The 18,820-nt window shown below is 48.2% G+C and overlaps 1 protein-coding gene across 2 annotated transcripts; it reads left to right on the forward strand.

The window, feature by feature from the left end:
• The first annotated feature begins 486 nt into the window (after nucleotides 1-486).
• On the forward strand, nucleotides 487-14,516 carry KLF15 (KLF transcription factor 15). 2 transcript variants are annotated; one of them, XM_056337215.1, is made up of 3 exons: nucleotides 487-848; nucleotides 5,199-6,306; nucleotides 12,433-14,516. In XM_056337215.1, the coding sequence occupies exons 2-3, from the start codon at nucleotides 5,264-5,266 to the stop codon at nucleotides 12,599-12,601; spliced, it is 1,212 nt and encodes a 403-aa protein (XP_056193190.1). In that variant the 5' UTR covers nucleotides 487-848; nucleotides 5,199-5,263; the 3' UTR covers nucleotides 12,602-14,516. The 2 variants fall into 2 exon arrangements, with proteins under 2 accessions (XP_056193190.1, XP_056193192.1); XM_056337217.1 differs by lacking the exon at nucleotides 487-848 and adding an exon at nucleotides 2,338-3,092.
• Nucleotides 14,517-18,820: the final 4,304 nt, after the last annotated feature.

The raw sequence follows: 18,820 nt of genomic DNA on the forward strand, positions 1-18,820 counted from the left end.
GCTGGAAATGACCCCCTCAAGCTCCAGCAGGCAGGCAGGCAAGGGGCGGGAGCGAGGGTGGCAGAAGGGAAGGGGCATGGGACTGCACCCCTCAGGGACTGCAACCCCCTCGCCCCTGCAAGGGGCTGCATCCTCCCAGGGACTGCACCGCCCTTGCCCCCCCAAAGGACTGCACCCCCCCAGGGACTGCACCCCCGTCGCCCCCCCAAAGGCTGCATCCCCAGGGACTGCACCCCCCAGGGACTGCACCCCTCCAGCCCCCCCAGACCCTCCGCGGGCCCGGGGCCTGGCGCCCCCCGGGGCTCGCCCGTGCGCTGTCCCTCCGCACCGCCCCGGGGCCGTGCCTCGCCGCGCCGGGCGGGGCGGCGGCGCCCATTGAGGCCGGTGTCGGGCCGGCCCCCGCCGCGGCGGGGCCAATGGGGGCGGCGGACGCGGTCGAGCCTCTCCCCGGCCTCCCCCGCCGCCGCCGGGCGCCCGTCATGTGAGGGGGATATAGTACTACGGGAGCGGGGCCGCTCCGCAGCCCGACCGCCTCCCGGGGGAGCTGCGCCCGCCGCGCCGCGCTCCCTGCTGCCGCCGGGGCTGCTTCTGACCGTCGTGGGGGTTCTGCGTTTTGTTGTTTGGTTTGTTTTTTGGTTTTTTTTTGGTTTTTTTGGTTTTTTTTTTTAATTTTGCGGTTTTATTTGTTTTTTAAATTTCTGTAATTATTTTTGCTTTTTATTCTTATTTTTGTTGTATCGTCTTGTTGGGTTTTTATATATATATATATATATTTTCATTTTCAGTGTTGTTTTCGCACTCTTCAGACCGTTCTTGGCATTTTTCTCCCCCCTCCCCGGCTTGTTCAGGTAAGGGGGTGCGTGGGGCGCGGGGGTTTGCGCGTCCCGCCGGCGGTGCCCCGGTGCCGGTACCCGGGGGGAGGCTGCTGGTGGCTGTGCCGCTGCTCCTGGGACACCAAGGGGGGAGGTTAAACCCCCCCACACCCCCCCGGCGGTGCAGCGGGGGGGTGCAGGGCCGGGGGGCTGTGTCCAGGCTGGAGCTGTGCCGTGCCATGGTGTGACAGGCTGGGGGGGGGGGGGGGGAATTGTTACTCCCGGTCATCTCGACCAGGGGACCACGCTGGGGGGCGGCCAGGGGGAGCTCAGGCCCCCAAACCCCCCTGAAAAGGGATGGAGGGAGCAGGAAAACAATTAAAAAAATTAATAATTTTCAAAACCACAAAATGGCAAAAAACACAACAATCCACAAACCAAAAAAGAAACAAGCAAATGCTTTGCAGCCGTGGAAACCTGGTTGTGCTTGTGCTGGGGTGGGAATTGCCGCCCCTCCCCCCCCCCCCCCCCCCCCCCCCCCCCCGTTATTTGGGGGCAATTTGCTGCCGGGGGGGTGGACGCAAGCGCTGCAGATAAAGGGCTGCCTTTTGTGAAAGCCAAAGTTTGGGGGTGGAGGGGAGCAGTTTCCAGAAAACAAGGCTTTGGGAACGTTTCCGCAGCTTCCCGGAGGCGGTGGGTTTGGAAGGAAACAACGAAGAGACCCTAAACGCTCCCCCCAGCCCCTGTTCCCCCTCCGTGTCCCAGGAGCAGCGGAGCCACCTTGCAGAAGGGATAAGAGCAAATGGCTTTCCTCCTGACTCTTGGCTTCTTTCTATTATTATTATTATTATTTTTAGGCTTTTTAATTTCTTCGAAATGCTGGGCCTGATCCACTGCCTGGTTTATGGCTCTGTCTGTGGAGCAGGAGTCAGCCTGAACAGGTTTAAAATCTTCTAGGGAACAAGAGAAAACCCTAAAGAGATTAGTCGTAAACTAGAAAAAGCTATAGCAGTATACATAGGAAATGACTGTCGGCGTATCTGAGCCCATATAGTGCCCTGGGATTAGTTGTCCTGGGCTGGCCATCCAGAAATGACAGGCTGGGAGGTATGTCCCGGCCTTTCAGCAGGTTCCCAGGACTGAACATTTGAACATTAGAACATTATTCAGAGTCAGAATATGCCCCCTGTTTTGGAGTTGGGTTTGTTTGGGGTTTTTTGTCCTTTTTTTTTTTTTTTTTTTTTTGCTAGTGATGAGAAGGACAGGTTGAAAACAAAACAACATGTTTCTGCTAGAAAGGACATCATAACAACCCAGGGAACTCTTAAAAGTCAGAGCCCATCGTGCTGCCGTGGGCTGGTGGCAGCTGCTGGATTTCACTCCAGAAGCGGCTGGTGCTCAGCTCCGCTCACATATCTAACGTGTTTTCAAGGCTCCTGGAGATGAAAGTGCTTTATGTAAACAGCATCGTTAGTTTTAATAGCTTGCACAGCCCTGGCTGGTTTTTTTTTTTTTTTGTTTTTGTTTTTTAATCTTCTGGTTTTGGCTGTGTCTTCAGGCAAAGTCGGGATGAAAGTCTTTTGGTTGTTAGTCTGGCCTTTAGGATAAAATATAGCCTGGGCCCGATGCTGCATTCCAGGCATTCCCCAGAATCTTCTTGGCTGTTCTGCAAGTTTTGAGAGTGCGCGGAAAGTGGATCTGGCCCATAATGTGCCTGGATCTATTTGCCGCTGACAGTGCCCTCTCTTCTTAAAATTACTCCGGTTACACAGAGTGACATTGCTCCCTGTCAAAAGAGACGGGGAAATAAGCGTGCTGGCTGCTTTCTGCGGAGGTATCTTGCTCACAGCAGTTGCAAGGGCTTGTTGATCCTCCTCCCTGCCCCTTGCCCTCCTTTAAGCCCTTATTCAACTTAGGGTTTACTTCTGTTCCCAGTAAAATATATGGATGCTTTGATATGTGGCATCCTAGTTGTCATACGCATTTATAGAAATCGAACTTTTTTTTTTTTTAAAAAAAGAACTTTACCAACTGCTTTTGGTGCACACTTTTTCTCTGCACGCTTTTTCCCTGCACGCAGAGCACGCCAGCTTTTCTTAGGAAAGAAACGCGTTGCAGTCCAGATTTCACTCACAGCACCATTCTCCAGGAGTTCATGTTGGAACAATGCAGACATAGGAGGGAGGATCAGACACTGTCTGAGGGCAAGTCCTCCTTTCTGCCCCGCATTTCACAAGGCAGTCACCAGTTCTTGATGCAAGAGAGAAGCAAGCTGCTTGGGTGAACTCTTACTGGAAGCCAATACAAACTTCTCGGAAGTTTTTTTCTGTTTCAAAACTGGGAATAGCTCAGCTCCGGCACTTCTGCTCAAGTAACTTTCTGTCAACACAGAGATTTAAAAAAACCAAAAGTCCTGTGTGTTAGAAATAGTTCAGCTCTTCTGACTCTTCACTCTTACTGTAGAGAAATGATTATAGGCTAAGGTCACAAAACAGAGCCACTAACCTCTGTTTGAACTTCCTCGCGTTTGGCACATGTGGGTATTTCATTATTGGGTTCGGAGGCATAGCTGACTGACGGGGCCGTGCATACCAGGAAAATGTGCAATCTCACTTTTGAGTCTTTCTTTCAACCTGCCCCTACTTCCTCCATGTGCGTATGAAGGAGGAAGCTGTATCTTTAAGAAATACTGTTTTTCCTCCCCCTGTTTCCTGTGAAATATTAATAGATGCTGCCAACGGGATGGAGCACTTTAAGGGTGTTGTGCAAAATACCTCTCTCTGCGTTCACTGCAGCACTGAGCACGGAGATGCCTTTTGATTCTTCTCTAGAGAAGGCAAAGACAGGGCAAATTTTGGAGATCAGGCAGCAAGGATGCCCTGCAATAGCAGTAACAGCCATCCCCTTCCTTGCACAAAACTGGGAGCTATTGACTATTCATGGCAAAGCGTCCAAAGCGCAGCGGCAGAGCCTGTGGAAAATGACAGCGTGTAACAAGATTGACTGGCATTTCCTTCGCGCTGGGTCACATGCCTCCTAATTCACACACACACAAAACCTCATAGGCTGATCAAATGACTTCTATCTCTGCAGTCCACATACCTTCCACAGAAAGAGTTGTTTTATTATGCACATATACAGCTCTGTTTTCAATCAGTCACCTTGAGCGAATGACTGAGGGCCAGTGTTTGCTCCATCCGGAGGTCTCTGCATTTGCTCTGTAAGAGGCATAGTCTCCATCTGTAAGCAATTTTTTTTTTTTTTTTTTTTTTGCCTCTGGGAGCGAGGAAAAAAGAAAACAAATACACAGATGCCCCCTCCTGCCTTCCCCTCCCCAGAAACCTTTCTAGGAAGTCTGGTTGGCTTCCAGACTGGGAAAGCACAGGACAGTCGCTGCTGTCAGAGAGCATTGTGGTGGGCAGCGCTGGGAAGGATGGGTTTTGCCCCTGTGCCTCTGTGGGGTTGTAGCGGGATCACGGCTCACATGAGTGAGGGCTTGCGGGATGCTACCTGGTCACGGCCTCAACGTGTGTGGGGGAAACCGGGGGAGTGTGGCTGCCCACCGTAGGTCATGGCAGATTGGGATGCCAGGGGGTCCGTACAAGCCCTCCCAGTTTAGCAGCTGGTGTGAGGTTCAGTTTACCTCGACCTCTGTACCCAGAGAGGAGTACAGAGTGGTGAGGTGAACCCCGCCACCAGCTGGCTTGCCAGGACATGGTAATTAGCTCAGTGCAGAGCCAGCCTTATTAAGGGCAGTGCAGGTGATGATGACACTGGCACAGATTCATTACATCTGGAGGGGAAAATCCACCTAGTAAATGCTGAAGCACAGTAAATATTTTTGGCTCCTGATAGATTGATCCTTGTATTATGCTGATTAGCCTGTATTTGTGGAGCTGAGGAAGTTAAAAATAAGGTTGTGGAAAGCTACAAGATAAGGAAAAGGTTTGCATTTTATGGCCACCAACAATAAACTGCTTTTTTTATTTGTGGGGTTTTTTGGTGGTAGAAGTTTCAACACTTCATTTTTTCTCTCCATTCTCTTCTTTGGCTCTAGGTTTCACTGTTAGGTGAAAGCCCATAATTTATTTTCTCTTGCCAGTAATATTCTGGAAGGGAGCTGTAAATCTAGAGCCCGCACAGTTGGGAAGTGATTTCTGAAAGAATTCTTCTGCAAATACATGGTGCAATCCTGCAAAATGCTTCAGCCCTGACAGTCCTTAGGGGGTGGTACAGACATATCAAAGCGTGTAGCAGCATGTGTGCTAAGCGAGACGGGAAGCTTTGGACTTTCCTGTGAGCTAGAGGGCTTTACGAGCTTTAGTTCATGGAGATAAATGATTAAACCAACTTCTGACTGTTGTTGTTTTGTTTTCCTACACTCAGGCTATCACCTGAACTTTCGCCGCCTGGTATATGCTGTTGGGATACCCCTAAGAGATCGCCCAGGAATGGTGGATCACTTGCTGCCTACTGATGAATCCTTTTCATCTACCAGATCTTCTCTTGGGTACTTTGGGGACATGACAGCAGGGCTGAGGTCCTACCAAATGCTGCCCTCTCCCCTGTCGGAAGATGACAGTGACTCGTCCAGCTTTTGTTCTTGTTCCAGCCCTGACTCCCAGGTTCTCAGCTCCAGCTATGGAAGCACATCCAGCGCAGAAAGTCAAGACAGCATCTTAGATTACTTATTGTCCCAGGCATCTTTGGGGAACACCTCTGCGTCATGGTGGGACAAAAGGAGACTTCAGCCGATAGTGAAAGAGGAGTACTTTAGGTTGCCTGAGTTTGCTGTGGATATGGAAGACTCAGGACCATTTCAGCCCACACTTGAGGAAATTGAGGAGTTTCTGGAGGAGAACATGGAGTTGGAGCTCAAAGAAAGACCTAAAAGCGAGACCAAGGACTTGAGAGCTTGCAGCCAAGTTTCTGTTGCTTCACTACAGCAAAAGGACCATATGTTACCCAGTGCTACTTTAAAAGAGAGTAAAAATGAACAGTTGAACAGCTCAACGGAAGGTGGCCAAGCTTCAAATGGAGGAATGGCCCTGGAGAATGGGATACCAGTTATGCTTCAGATTCAGCCTGTACAGGTCAAACAGGAGTCCAACACGAGCCCCAGTTCCCAAGGACCAGCACAAGAGAACATTAAAATTGCACAGCTGCTAGTCAACATCCAAGGACAGACATTTGCCCTTGTGCCTCAGATAGTTCAGTCATCCAATTTGAACTTGTCCTCTAAATTTGTCCGCATTGCTCCCGTCCCCATCGCTGCCAAGCCAATTGGGCCAGGAGGCATGATCCAGGGTCAGACGGGAATCATCATGGGTCAGAAATTTCAAAAGAACCCTGCGGCAGAACTCATTAAAATGCACAAGTGTTCTTTTCCTGGTTGTACCAAGATGTACACAAAAAGCAGCCATTTGAAAGCCCACCTGAGGAGGCATACAGGAGAAAAGCCTTTTGCATGCACGTGGCCGGGTTGCGGATGGAGGTTAGTATTGGGGTGCAGCACTGCCCAATCCTCTTTCCCCTTTTTTGGTCACTTGACCTAACTTGCCGAGCAAGTAGGTTTGCACTCTGATTTAGAAACTGTTTCTGTTTCCAAAGCTTGTTTGGTTGGTTTGAGAATTAAGACCTTTTTCTTCCTGTTATGTAATCCAGGGGCTTTGATAAATGAAATAGCAGAGCATCACCTGCTGGCATCAGCTGTTTTAGCGTCTTAAAAAAAAATATAATAAAAGTAGTCCATTGTAATTTGTATTTCATTCCAAGAGGGTCAGATTAAGCTTGTTACTGCAGGCAGTACCTTGCGTTCACATTGGTTTGGTTGCAACACACCAGCTGCCGCTGGTAGTGGCTGAGGGCTGTAAGTGAACTGGGCGGTTTAGGGCAGAACTGCTGCATGTGGCTCCGTCTGCACGGGGCTAAATGCGATCACGGAAGGGCTGTGATAAGTGAGTGTGGTTAAAAGCAGTATTCTGTGCAGTTTTGTAAAAATGTGCTCCATCCCACTCCTTCTGGGAATGCTGGCAGTGACACTCCAGCAGACTCTGGGTTTTATTCTCTGCGTTGATTCAGAAAAATGCGTGGGTGCCACTCGGAGCTGCAAAAAGCTGTCAGATGTAACAACATAACCAGAAGGCTGAGGTGGAGTTAAGTGTTGCTTGAATGAAAGGTTGCAGGTCTGATTGAGCAAAATATTTTGCAGAGGGTATCTCTTGATTTATTTTTTTTTACATTTTTTTTAATTGTCAATGCTAGTTGAAAATACTTTGTTAAAAACATCAACTTCTTATTTTAAGGAAACTTCAGTGGAAGCCGCCTTCTCTCTTTCCAGTTAGCTTCATTACTTGCCTGCCTGCCTGCACCACAAACTATTACGATGGCAGAAAACAAAACTTTAACTCCCTTGTATTAAATTAAAGCAGATTTCTTTCAAAGAATATCCTGCAGAGCTTCAGCAAGCAGTGTCTAATGAGGACATGGGTTGTGACCATGGGGAACAGATGAGGTAAAAAGTAACAGGAGAGGGTTGTGTAAAAATGCAAGCATGTGAGACATGCAGCAGTTAGAGATGGATGGATTGGCTTGAGAGAAAAGGTCAGAACGAGGCTGAATCCTCTACTCCCCAACTGGTCCAGTTGGGAGTTTGCTTCTTGGAATGAATGAGCAGATCAATACTATTAATTTCTTCGGTAGTTTTCTTTCCCATTTCAGTTTCTGGTGGCTTGACAAACTGGTGGTGATTTTCTTTCCTTGTGTACTGGTGGCACTTCTCATGAGCCGGGCTCAGTGGCTTGCTGCGCAGGATGCGCTGAAATGAAAGCCATGTTATCTGGCTGACCGGTCCCGTAAGCTGCTTGCTGGTTTGCTCCTGACCTGTGGTGGAGGCACTTGCTCCCTTTCGTTTGGTTGCAGGAGTATGTGTGTGCAGGCAGCAGATGTGCCTCCTGCCAGTGAATGTGCCTGTGGGTGTCGTGTTGGCTTTCCTTGCGCTGGGATGTGAGCAAAACTCTCATTTTTGTGACAAATGCACGTGGCATGTGCAGGTTTGTCTGATCCGCGCTGAGACTTGCACCAACACTCCCAGTGACTTTTGTGGCTCGAGAGCAGGAGCCTGAAGGGTTGCCTGTGCGTGACGTTCTCCAGCTCTGCCTTATTACAGAGCTGGTGTTTCCCTGGCTGCAAAACCAAGGGGAACATTTGGAAAAATATTGAGTGGTAAGGGATGGAGATTTAATTTACACCAGGGTGCCTGCCTTTTTCTCAGCGTTACAGTGAATGGTGTGGATCAAAAGCAGGATGCAGGTGTAAGGTGGGCCAAGAGAAGTGCAGATCCCACAACCAGGAGCACACTGAACTTTCACTCTCAGCCAGCCACAACATTTTAATGATGAGGAGCCCAACAGGGATGAGAAATTAATCCCCTTAGCTACGATGACTGTGTTGTCTTGTCCACAAACAGCTGCTGGAAGGGCTTTTGAAACTCTCTTGCAGTGTGTCTTGTGCATTTCCCAGCCCAGGCTGGTACCCCAAACGCCAACACCCCAAACTTTGGAAGGGCCCTGCTCCAAGGGGGCAGGTTTATAGCCAGCAGGAGAGGCAGCGCTTGCGGAGCTGCTCCCTGTGCTTACGACAGTCCATAGCACTGGGCTGAAATTGCTGCACATCCCATCCCCTACGTGCTGCTCCCACATCAAAGGCCAGACCCAGTTGAGCGCTGAATTGCTCAGTCCCCTTTCATCAGTAAAGCATGTTTACTTTTTCCAGAAGTTCAGCAAGAGCTGTGGTCTCACATGACTTAAGTCAAATGCATCTGGACTCTCTGTTTGCTCCCAGTTTTATATAACCTCAGATGAATTTAAGCACTAAAACACTGCTGGGTTCTGCTTTCCTCCTCCTTTCCCTGCATTCTGGCGCTTGCATATTTATTTTTTCACCAAAGACACTCAAGATCAGACCTCGCTGAAGATAGTGATTTCAAAAACAAAGTGTTGCCTAGCACAAGGTGGCTGAGCTGTGGGGGGTTAAAGCTTTCCCAGCCCTCTGGCCAGCCCTGCTATGGTGAAGTTGCTTGCTTTAAATGCATCAAGGTAAGGGTGTGCACGCGGCAAACCCTTTTGCCAAGCCCCTAGGACAGCTGGAGAGCCCCAGGCACCTCCGTGGAGAAGGCTGAACCCTGTTTGCTTGTGTCCTTCCTTGGCCGGGGGCAAGAGCTGTTTTCAGCAGGCTGCAGAGAGGCATTCATAAATGGCTGGTGACCCGTTGCGTTCCATAGCCCGCTGTACCGGTCAATGCGCTGATCCGTGTCATGCCAGTTTATACCTCTGGAACACCGCAGCCCCTGCTTAGTGCTGCTGCTGGGACAGCCCTGACCAAAGCTGAGTTGCAGCATGGGCCAGTCCCCAGCAGCTGTGCTATGGCATGGACCAGCACCTCTTGTTTTCCCTCCCCTGGTGCAGCAGCGTACAAAGCTGCAGTTGTTGTAGGGCCTGGGGGATTAGGCAATCGTGTTTAAATGCCCTGCCACATCTTCTGGCAGGAGGTTTTTCCTTGCAGCTGGCTCTGCAGGTGACAGCATGCAATACGAGCTCTGCCTGGTTTGGCAGGGAGGGTTTAAAGGCTTGTAATGAGCGTGGCCAGGAGCGTGTATGGGACTGAGTGAGTGTGGGGAGGACCATGTGTGGGACAGGTCAGGGCAGGTGTCTCGCCTTGGCCTTTTTTGCTGGTGCTGTGCAAAGGGGTTTGCAGATGTGCAGGAGGTGTGCTGGCTTACCGGAGCAGAGCTTTGGGGATGGGCAGGATGGGTCCAGAGCCTCCTGTCCACTGCAGAGAAGTACAGCCTGAGTTAGTCTCAATGACTGGTGGCCTTGGTAGGGACCATGGAGTACCAGGCTGAAGCTAATGACCTTTCTGAGCCACATAGCAATGTCCTTGCATGGCCGGGAGACACAGGACACATCCTATTATCAGGGAGCTCTATGATTTACCTTCAAAGGAGGTGGAATTACAGGTCCTTTGGGGTCCCACCAGATAGAAGGATGAAGGAGACTCTTCTAGTTGCTGTGGGATTGCCCAGATCCTTCCACCTTTCTTTTCTGAAGGAGGAATCCTCCTGGAAATGGCAGTGACTTGGGATGGTGAGGCGTTCCTTGGGGGTACCGTTTTTCTTTTGAATTTGGCATTCCACTGGGGATTATTTGATGTTTTCGTGGGGTGGTATCAGTGCCAGAACGTGCTGCAACTCTCATTTCACTGTAGAGCCAGACCACCAGATCCTCCTGGCTTCCTTGTCCCTTTTTGCGTTGTTTTTTTGTAAACATGACAGCTCAAGGTTTATTTCTGTAGGCTCTGTAAGCCGAGCTTTCTGTGACTGCTGGGGAACAGTATTGCAACATTCCTGCCTCTTCAGCTAAGGACATAGTTATGAGGCAGAGTGTATTTTTGTTGGATGAACTCATCCGAGCTCCCAGGGTATGAGTGGAGCTGCTTAGTCCTGACATGTACCTCTTTTTCCCTCATCATCCATGCAATTCCCATCAAAATGCACTTGTGGAGCTCTTGCGCAGGATTAGCCGTGTGCTGCTGCGCTTCTGCTGCAGATGGTGACTTTACTGGCCAAGGACATGGGACAAGGCAACCTGGCCACATCTGGTTTTACTCCTTTGGGTGATAAGCCTGTATATGAGAAGATGGCTCTTTGCGGAGGTGCTTTTCCCTCTTCGCTCCCTCGTTTCGCTGGATGTGGTTGCCACCACTGGCAACAGGTCTGTTCCTTGTCCAGCACTGAGTCCCGCTGAGGCAGTCTGCACAGACAACATCCTGCCCTCTCCAGAAAGATGCTTAGGCCCACTCATCCATTGCTCTACAAGAGCATCCCTCCAGGGATGCAGCACTGCGACTAGCTCACTGCTAAGGACTGGGGAGAAATCCCTGGCCCTGCTGCTCCCAGCTCTAGACTATGGTTTTGGGAAGCTGTGGCTGGAAGGAGCAGGGGTGCTAAAGAAAGCCAATGTGCAGGTACTAGGGGTGAAGAGAAACCTTGAAGAAGATGCATGCCAGACAAGGAACAGGTTGATGGCTCCATTAGGGCACCTGCCATTGGTCTTAATGGTCAATGTGACTCTCACCAAAGCAAGGAAAGGGAGAAAAGCAAGAGAATGGGTGAAGGAATCTGTCCTAGAAATGCCCCTGGGAGAGATGTGTCCACACTGTATCTTACCAGCAGTGAGTGTCTGCATCTGCTTTGTGCTGGCTGAATGCTCTCTGGGTAGCATCATTGGACTGAAGAGCTGTGGGAACTGAAGAAACCATTCCCAGTTTTCCCAGTGCCTGTGTCCTGTTCTTCAACTGGCAGCGGTAGATCAGAGCTAATTAAAACCTTTATGTGGAAACTTATTTTTCTTGCATGAAGGCCTTATTCATAGAAGCCCAGCAGTCCTGTTTTCCCCCTTTCATAAAAATAGCGTATTCACTCTTTGGTGATGTGATATTTTGCTCCAGAAGGGCACATTTTCCTACATGTTCTTTCCCCCATTTATTCAGCTAGTGCCCATGACTTCATTTATTTATTGTAAATAAACAGCTGATACCATTTCTTGCAAGCTCTCCTTCTATGCCACTCTTTGTTACTGCTCTGGCAACAAAACACTTAATTGCCCTTTGTCAGGCAGCAAATTTTTTGTACCCATCTGGACAGGGCTGTTTTAGCGTGACATTATTAATTAACCCTGTGACTCCCAGTCACATCCAAGCTGGAAATAGAGCCAGCCCTGCTGTTAAGACCAAAGGATTAGCTTATTTGAGTTCAGTAAAGCCTGTGGGATTCACAGGGGCTATTTGAGGATTTTTCTGTGGAGATGGAAGGTAGGAAACAGCTTATATTGAAATGACTCTGGGAGACAATATTGGTAATTAAAGGCTCAATCATGTTTTCAGTTTACCCATGAAGTAACCGTACTGATGGCCACTGGGGCCCACCAGGATTTCAGCTGTTACCGTGTTGAGCATCTCTAGTACGGAGATGTTAATAGCTCTTTATTTAGCCTGCAGGACCACATACAAAACCCAATTTTTCAGAGGGATCTGATAAGTGATGTAGCTTCTGGGTAGTTATGCCTGGCTGTTGTCTGGGGTCTGTGTCAAACTAGTTGCAATTACTGGATGTCCATTGTGGTTGTGTCAGTGGGAGCTTGGAGCAGACCTCACCTGCAGGACATTGGTTGTTATCTGTTTGAGAAGGGTCCGTGCTTGAATTTGCATGAGGGAAGTTGTGGGACAGGCTTTGGAGGGGATTGGGAGGGTGATCAAGAGCAGTGCTGGTTTTGTTGATCTGTATCCATGTTTTTGGGTTTAGGGTTGGTACAAACGTTGCCTCCATATGTTGCTGTGAGTCCAGAGTTGACACGGGATGAGGTTGACAATCGTGTGTTTCCATCACTGCTGCCAGCTGCTGGTGGGACCAGCCTAGCCCCGTTGCGTGTCCCTTTCAGTTTGTGTGTTTGGGCTTTGCCACAAGTGGAGTGTCCCAGTGGCCTGAGGGGACTTTTTTTCCCACTGTGAGAGACTTGGCAAGGTAAGAAAACGTTTCTCTGAAAAGTCTTCTCTTGTCTTGCAGGTTCTCCAGGTCAGATGAGCTGTCCCGGCACAGGCGCTCCCACTCAGGGGTGAAACCCTATCAGTGTCCCGTCTGTGAGAAGAAGTTTGCTCGAAGCGACCACTTGTCCAAACATGTCAAGGTGCATCGGTTCCCACGAAGCAACCGCTCCGTCCGCTCCATGAACTGATGGGTCCCTCTTTCCCCTTCCCGCCCAGCCATCCTACGACCGCCCATGACAGCACTTTGCTCACTATGTTTCTAGTGATAATTTATTTGTCTCCACAGAACAGTCAATGCTGTTACTTGATAACACCATGTCCGAGCGTCCTATGTCCTTTAAAAATTATTTGAGAATGAAGCTCTTTTTGGGTCAGGGGAGGGGGGTGCTTCTTTCTTTTTGTCTCTCTCTTTTTTTTTCTCTTTCATTCTCTTCCCTGCCCACCTCCCCTCCCCTCCCCAAGATCTTATTTGCCTTTCCTTCTATCTTTCCCTTCTTTGCTGCTGCTTCTTTTGGAAATTACAGTGTTTTATTTTTAGCTGTTTTCTGCTGCACAGGAAAATGTAAGAGTTGCTTGCTGCTAGTTAATTATAGCCCTGGCATTCCTGAGGGCTTTGCTCATGTACAGGCCATTCATTGTGAGTTTTTATTAAGCTGCTCTATTTGTCCAGTTTGGAAACAGCAAATTCCTTTTGAAACGAAAACAACTCCTTTGTTTTTGGGTTGCCTGAGCCAAGGATGTGTAGGGGCTGGCCATAGGAGGAGGAACAGTGGGAGCTGGGGACAGGGGGAGGCAAGGCATGGAGAGGGCTGGAATGCACCTCTGCGCCTCTCTGATTTCTCTGGTTCACATTTACCTTTTCCTTGGCTAGGGCTATATATAAATATTTATGTATATATATTCATACATACATATATATATATTTAAGCAAAGGCATATCCCAAGCAAACCTGGAAGCTCAGGCTGGATGAAATGGCTTGGAGTGGAGCCTTTTGGTGTGGCTGAGCACGTACTGTGTGCATGCTTCTCCTGTCCTGTGCTGCCATGGGGTGAAAGGATGCCCATGTGTCGAAGGAAACGCTACTTTCCTTTGACTGGTTTGCAGCATCCACTGTCTTTAGTAGAAGAGCTGTTGTCTAGCATATAAAGCAGCAGGAAGATGTTTGTGAGAATGGCTGAGCTTTGTTCTTGTCTCTGCTCCTGCCGTCTTGTGTGATCTTGGGGGAGAAACCAGAGTACCAGCCCTGGAGGTGCTCAGTGGTCCTGGTGAGCACCGAGCATCCTGAGCATCCGCTGCAAGTCAACGCCTCACTGGTTGGAGCTTAAGTCTCTGTCTGCTGGCCTGCAGGGTCTTGTAGGATGTACCTGTACCTGGGGGGGTGGGAGGCACTGTGGATTGGTGGGACAGCACCATGAGATCTTCTGTCCAAGGCTGGTCTTCAGTGTTAATCTCCCTTACTGACAGCCATGTCAGAGCTCCATGCAGCTGGGGTGGGCGAATGGGTGAGAACAGTAGCCAAAAGAAACAAAGTTGTGTGGTAGGTGGCTAAGAAGGGAATTCAAATAATCAGATGGTAGCAGGCAAGTGATTTTGTTTGTGTTTCTTCTTGTTTTGTTTTTCTCTTGAACTCTGGTGATTGTAAGAAGCTTTTAGAAGAAAATAGAATTCAGTAATTAGAAACGATTTTATAATGGATGTTGCATTTCCTTTCCGTTCACAGATGGCATCTGTTTGTCTTTTTGTTGGCAAAATGGGAGATAGGAGACTGCGATTCTAGTGCTAGGCAGAGCAGGAGCCCGCACTGTGCAAGAACAGCAGGTCTAGCTAAAGCAAATGCATTCCTTTTGTCCTCTAGAAATTAATATAAATGAACTATCATCTATTGACTGGTTTATATCACATCCTATGAATGTATGTAAATAAAACTGTACATAGATGCATATCTATATAAAATATCTTTTAATAACATATCAAATTTGTGTAAATTGGAAACAAAAATACCTATAAAGCCAGTGTACATAAGTTACAATTCTGTATATTTTCTTTTGTTCTTCATAAAAATATATTTACTTTGACAATAAAATGAAAATGGAAATTTTAAATCCCTTCTTGAAATTATTATTCATTAATTTTCTTTGTAGCAAGCTCTGTAATCAGGACAATAGTGCTTGAAATTTTGATTCACCTTTCAGGTGAATCAAACCTTAACTTTTCAGATGCTGGCTAACAGGGAGATGATGCAACAGATTTGAAGTTGCCCTCAGAAGTTTTTCTCATCTCAAAGTCCTTGGGAGGTGTGAGATGTTTCAGCTCTCCCTTTGCCAGAGCCCTCATGCCTCGCCTGTCAGCCGCGCTGGGACCCGAGTGCCTTCTGTGGTTTCTGACTGCTGTGGAACAGGTTTGCAGCTGCAGTAAAACTGTGGTTAATAAATTAGAGCAAGCAGGTTTTGAGGAAATTCAAGCTCCGGTGAGTGGTTAGTGTGAAGGAGGAAGGGCTTCAGAGTCTGCTTGAGACTGACGGTGACTCACTGTGTGACCCAGGACAAACGACTCAATTGCCATGTGCTGCAGTTCCCTTTCCTGTAAAATGGGGACAGTAATGCATTATGGTGCTACTGTGGGACTTAATTTACGTTTGTGTGATGCTTGGATGGAAGGAGCAAGCAGTAAGACCAGTAGTCACAGGATTAGATTGCAAAAGAAAGGCTCAGCACGGCAGAGGTTTTGGTGCCAAGGCGCTTCAGTTGGCTCTTCTGTAAATCCCACATCTGAAAGAGTGATGTGAAGGATCTGTGGTATGAAGCATGCCTCAGGCCCAAGGAGAGGACACCCTGCTTTGCAACAGCCATTGCTTCCCATTCACGACAACAGGGGCATGAACGTGATGCTCTTGTAATCTGCAAACCAGGATGTCTCTGTGCTTTTTGATTGCTTGGCCTCCACTGGAAGAAGAAACCATCAACGTTACTGGTGTTGAAATCACTTCTGAGTCTCCATGGGAGCAATGGTGCAGTGGGTCCAGATCTTCTCCCTGCAAGAATCACTCTGAGACTAATGGGCACCTAGGGATTAAAGTCTTTCCCTGAAGAACAGCCACCAAAAACTGCCAGCTGACGGGCCAGGGCTCTCCAGACCCCTGACTGTTTTTCCCGAAGACCCCCTATGAGTCTGGCAAGAGGACCAAGGGATGAGGCAGACTAAGTTCTGTTCACTCCAGGTTGTTGTTGCCTTCTGAGATGTAGCCTGAAGACCAGAGTCCTAAGGACAGCTGTTTTAAGAGTGCTAGTCGCGTACATGCTTTAATTAGCAAGCCTGCACCAAGAGGATCTCTTGATTCCCTTCTGTTCTCACCCTGTCGACATCATGCATTAAACCAGCTGCTTTATTTTAACCAGCCTCTCTGCCTCCTCCCCATCTCATCTGGAGTTCTGATATTGCTGTAATGTTGGGCAATTTGCCTTGCAAGACACGTGGGGCAGAACTTGTTCTTTTTCTGCAAGAGGCAATACTTAAAGCTAAAGTGGAGTTATGTACAATGCCTACTGTTGGAGCACACCAGTGCAGAAATCTAAGATCTAAGCTATGTTTTAGCCTGGAATATTTTCCATGAAACACTTACTTTTCCTTTGGTTTTTTTTTTCTTTTCTGTTTTAAGTATCATTTCTGAGTGTGGATTGTGTGGGTTTTTCTGGCTAGTAGCTGTAAGGAAATTTAAGTTTATGTACAAGTTGAAACATTTTGCTCAAAAGAGTAAGGTTATGTTTGCTGTGAAAGGAGACTTAGTTCTGCATGAAAATTAATGATGTTTTTAGAGGTTTGTCACAAAAAAGAAGAAATCTCCAAAAGAGATTTTGATATTTGCTTTATGTGGATTACTGGCCTGCCTGGGCCTTGCAGATTCATGAGAAAAATGTGGCCTTGCCTTAAGCCTGATTACTCTTTACCCACCTGAAGATAAAAATATATTTAAGTGCTTTGATGCCACAACTGTAGATAGGTTAATTATGTTCCTGCTTCAGCAACTCTGCACGGCAAAGCGCAGCATGGCATCGTTATACATATACCTGAGTCTTACTGACTTAAACATCTGTAATTTGGTTTCTGAGGTGTGAGTGGACGTGTGCAGTGTTAGAGCCTTCACTTGATCACAATCTGATTCCTAACACTTGTGGGATCTCTGTATGCTTCTAAAAGGTTTTACTGGCAATTTCTGGCTGTTTATGGTCTCTTCATCAGAGCTAGTGGTGAAGGAATAGTTTTATGGCAAGTGAGGAGCCATCAGCTAGGAAGGTCTTACTCAAGGTAAGGACTAAACATAAGGAATAAAAGTGGTATTTCTTTAAGATGACCTGACTTCTGTGACCCATGGCTAAACACAGAGCAGTGGAGTGATGTGTCCGAGACCCCAGAGCGACTCAGAGGGGAAACAGGAACAGAACCGAGAAGTCCCAAATCTCCTTTGCCGCAGACAGTGGCACAGACCGCACATCAGTAACACACAGCAGGTTAGAGAAGGCAAAGAGTAATAGGACACAGAAGTGAGATGTTAGATAAGCAAGGAAAGGTAAATACTGGGCACAAGATGAAGTCAGGCTACGCTTACAATGTCTACTTTTGGAAAGGATGCCAAGGAGAGGGGAACGAGAACTCGCTTGCTGGTGTGTTGCACTTGCAAGTCATCAAGGTAAAACTCCTTAAGAAGGGTCCTGCTCCCCTGACCTGTGTTATGTAGCGGCTTTTTCTCCTGGCAGCCGGGGGGGAGCTCAGGGAGCTGCACCCCTGTGGAAAGCAAACTAGCCCATTGAGCAGGGAGGTGTGATGAAAGGTGGCAAATCTGGCTCCCTGGAGGAGTGCTTGGGTTTAGACCCCATGTTTACAACTGTCACCTGCTTCCCACCCTCCCTGCAGGGTTGTTTCCACTTAAATCCTTGACTCAGGAGCCTTCTCCTTGTCTAAATGGCCGCTATGCATTTAATCCAAACAGCCAGGTGACTCCAGCACAACGCCAGTGGCAACAAGCCGGTGTTAATGATTACCCCGGGCCCCTTAGGTTATGTAAGCCTGGATGTGCATACCATGGGCCCTCAGCGTGGACCTTCCCTCCCTGTCTGGGAGAAATACCAAGGACCTGCCAGCACACATAGAAAGCTGTTTGGACCCAGCTGGGATTTTCGTTCTCCCCTTTTGACAGCACCTATGAAACCCGTTATTCACTCGGTTCAGTGATTGCCATGGTTTGCTTGCTTGTTATTCAGAGACATTGCTTTTAAAGAATGAGCTGTGCTAAGCTCCCACTGACTTCAGCACAAGCCAAGGACAGTGACCGCCATGAGTTATTCGGGGAAAAAAATTCCCAGCTAAGGCAGCCACTGCAGATCCTGGCAGGTCCTTGGCTTCCCTTGCTCATTTCTTCTGGGATATCTGTGGTTTTGTGGCTTTTAATCTCTTATCCTGCTGGTTTTGGTTTTGTTCTTGCCTTTTTTTGTTTGTGGGTTTTTTTGGGGTGGTGGTGTTTGAAGGTGTGTGGTGTGTGAAAAATAGATATTGTGAAGAATCTTCTAGTCTTAACATCTAGTGTTTGCATACAGCTAGAGGGATGGGACTTCCTGAGTCTTCTGGTCAAGTGATCCTATATGGTGAGGATTGTAGTTCCTCAGTGCTCAGTGTTTTACAGGTCTGAGCTTCAACCTGCTCTGCCAGCTCAGTGCAGGTCTTCCTCCAGCTGGAGCTGGACCATGTCCTTCCATCTCTTGCTGCATTCCCTACCCGAATATGATTTTTCTAATGGTTTTGTGGTTAGGCTGACTCAAAGCCCATGTAAGTGCTTGATCTCCTAGAAAGCTAAGGCTGGATGAATCTCAGCCCCTGGAGAAGTCTGTTGCAGAGAGTTTTCATCAGCTGACCCATCCTGTCCTGTGGAGCATGTATGTCTTGGCCAGCAGCCCACTGAGCCTCAGCTCGATATTTAAGTGTCCTGCAGTTTAGAGCAACACCTGACAAGGCTCTGGCCATCACGAGAAGAGGGCAGTGTTTACATCTCCACTGAGTGAAGCAAGCTGAGGTGTTAGGTAAAATGGGAGTGAAATACGTGAATGACAAGTGACTGTTGGGAAACCCAGTTCTCCTCTTGCTTGCACTGGTGCACATCTGGTAATTCTTCCCCTGCTCAGGTTGGATTCATAACTATCCTGAAAGGGAGAGAAAATTGAAGTGAATGCGGCCTATAGTTTTCTGGAAGGGAGCAGAGGAAGGAAAACAGAAACTGAAGAAAGTCATGGCCTAACAGGTGCTGTTCAGTCTTTTCCAGCACAAATAAATTGACAGTCTCTTTGTGCAGAAAGGGCTCTGCTTGTTGCACAGTAGGAAGGTGGTCTGAGCTAGCAGCCGGCGTCAGAGCAGCTGGTGT

Source organism: Falco biarmicus, chromosome 4 (genome assembly GCF_023638135.1).
Source record: "Falco biarmicus isolate bFalBia1 chromosome 4, bFalBia1.pri, whole genome shotgun sequence".
Lineage (NCBI taxonomy): Eukaryota > Metazoa > Chordata > Aves > Falconiformes > Falconidae > Falco > Falco biarmicus.

What these genes read in the sequence shown, in the direction of transcription:
- KLF15 (XM_056337215.1), top strand. Translation starts at nt 5,264, where the DNA reads ATGGTGGATCACTTGCTGCCTACTGATGAATCCTTTTCATCTACCAGA. An exon ending in TGGCCGGGTTGCGGATGGAG is followed by an intron (nt 6,307 to 12,432) that starts GTTAGTATTGGG and finishes CTTGTCTTGCAG; the next exon opens with GTTCTCCAGGTCAGATGAGC.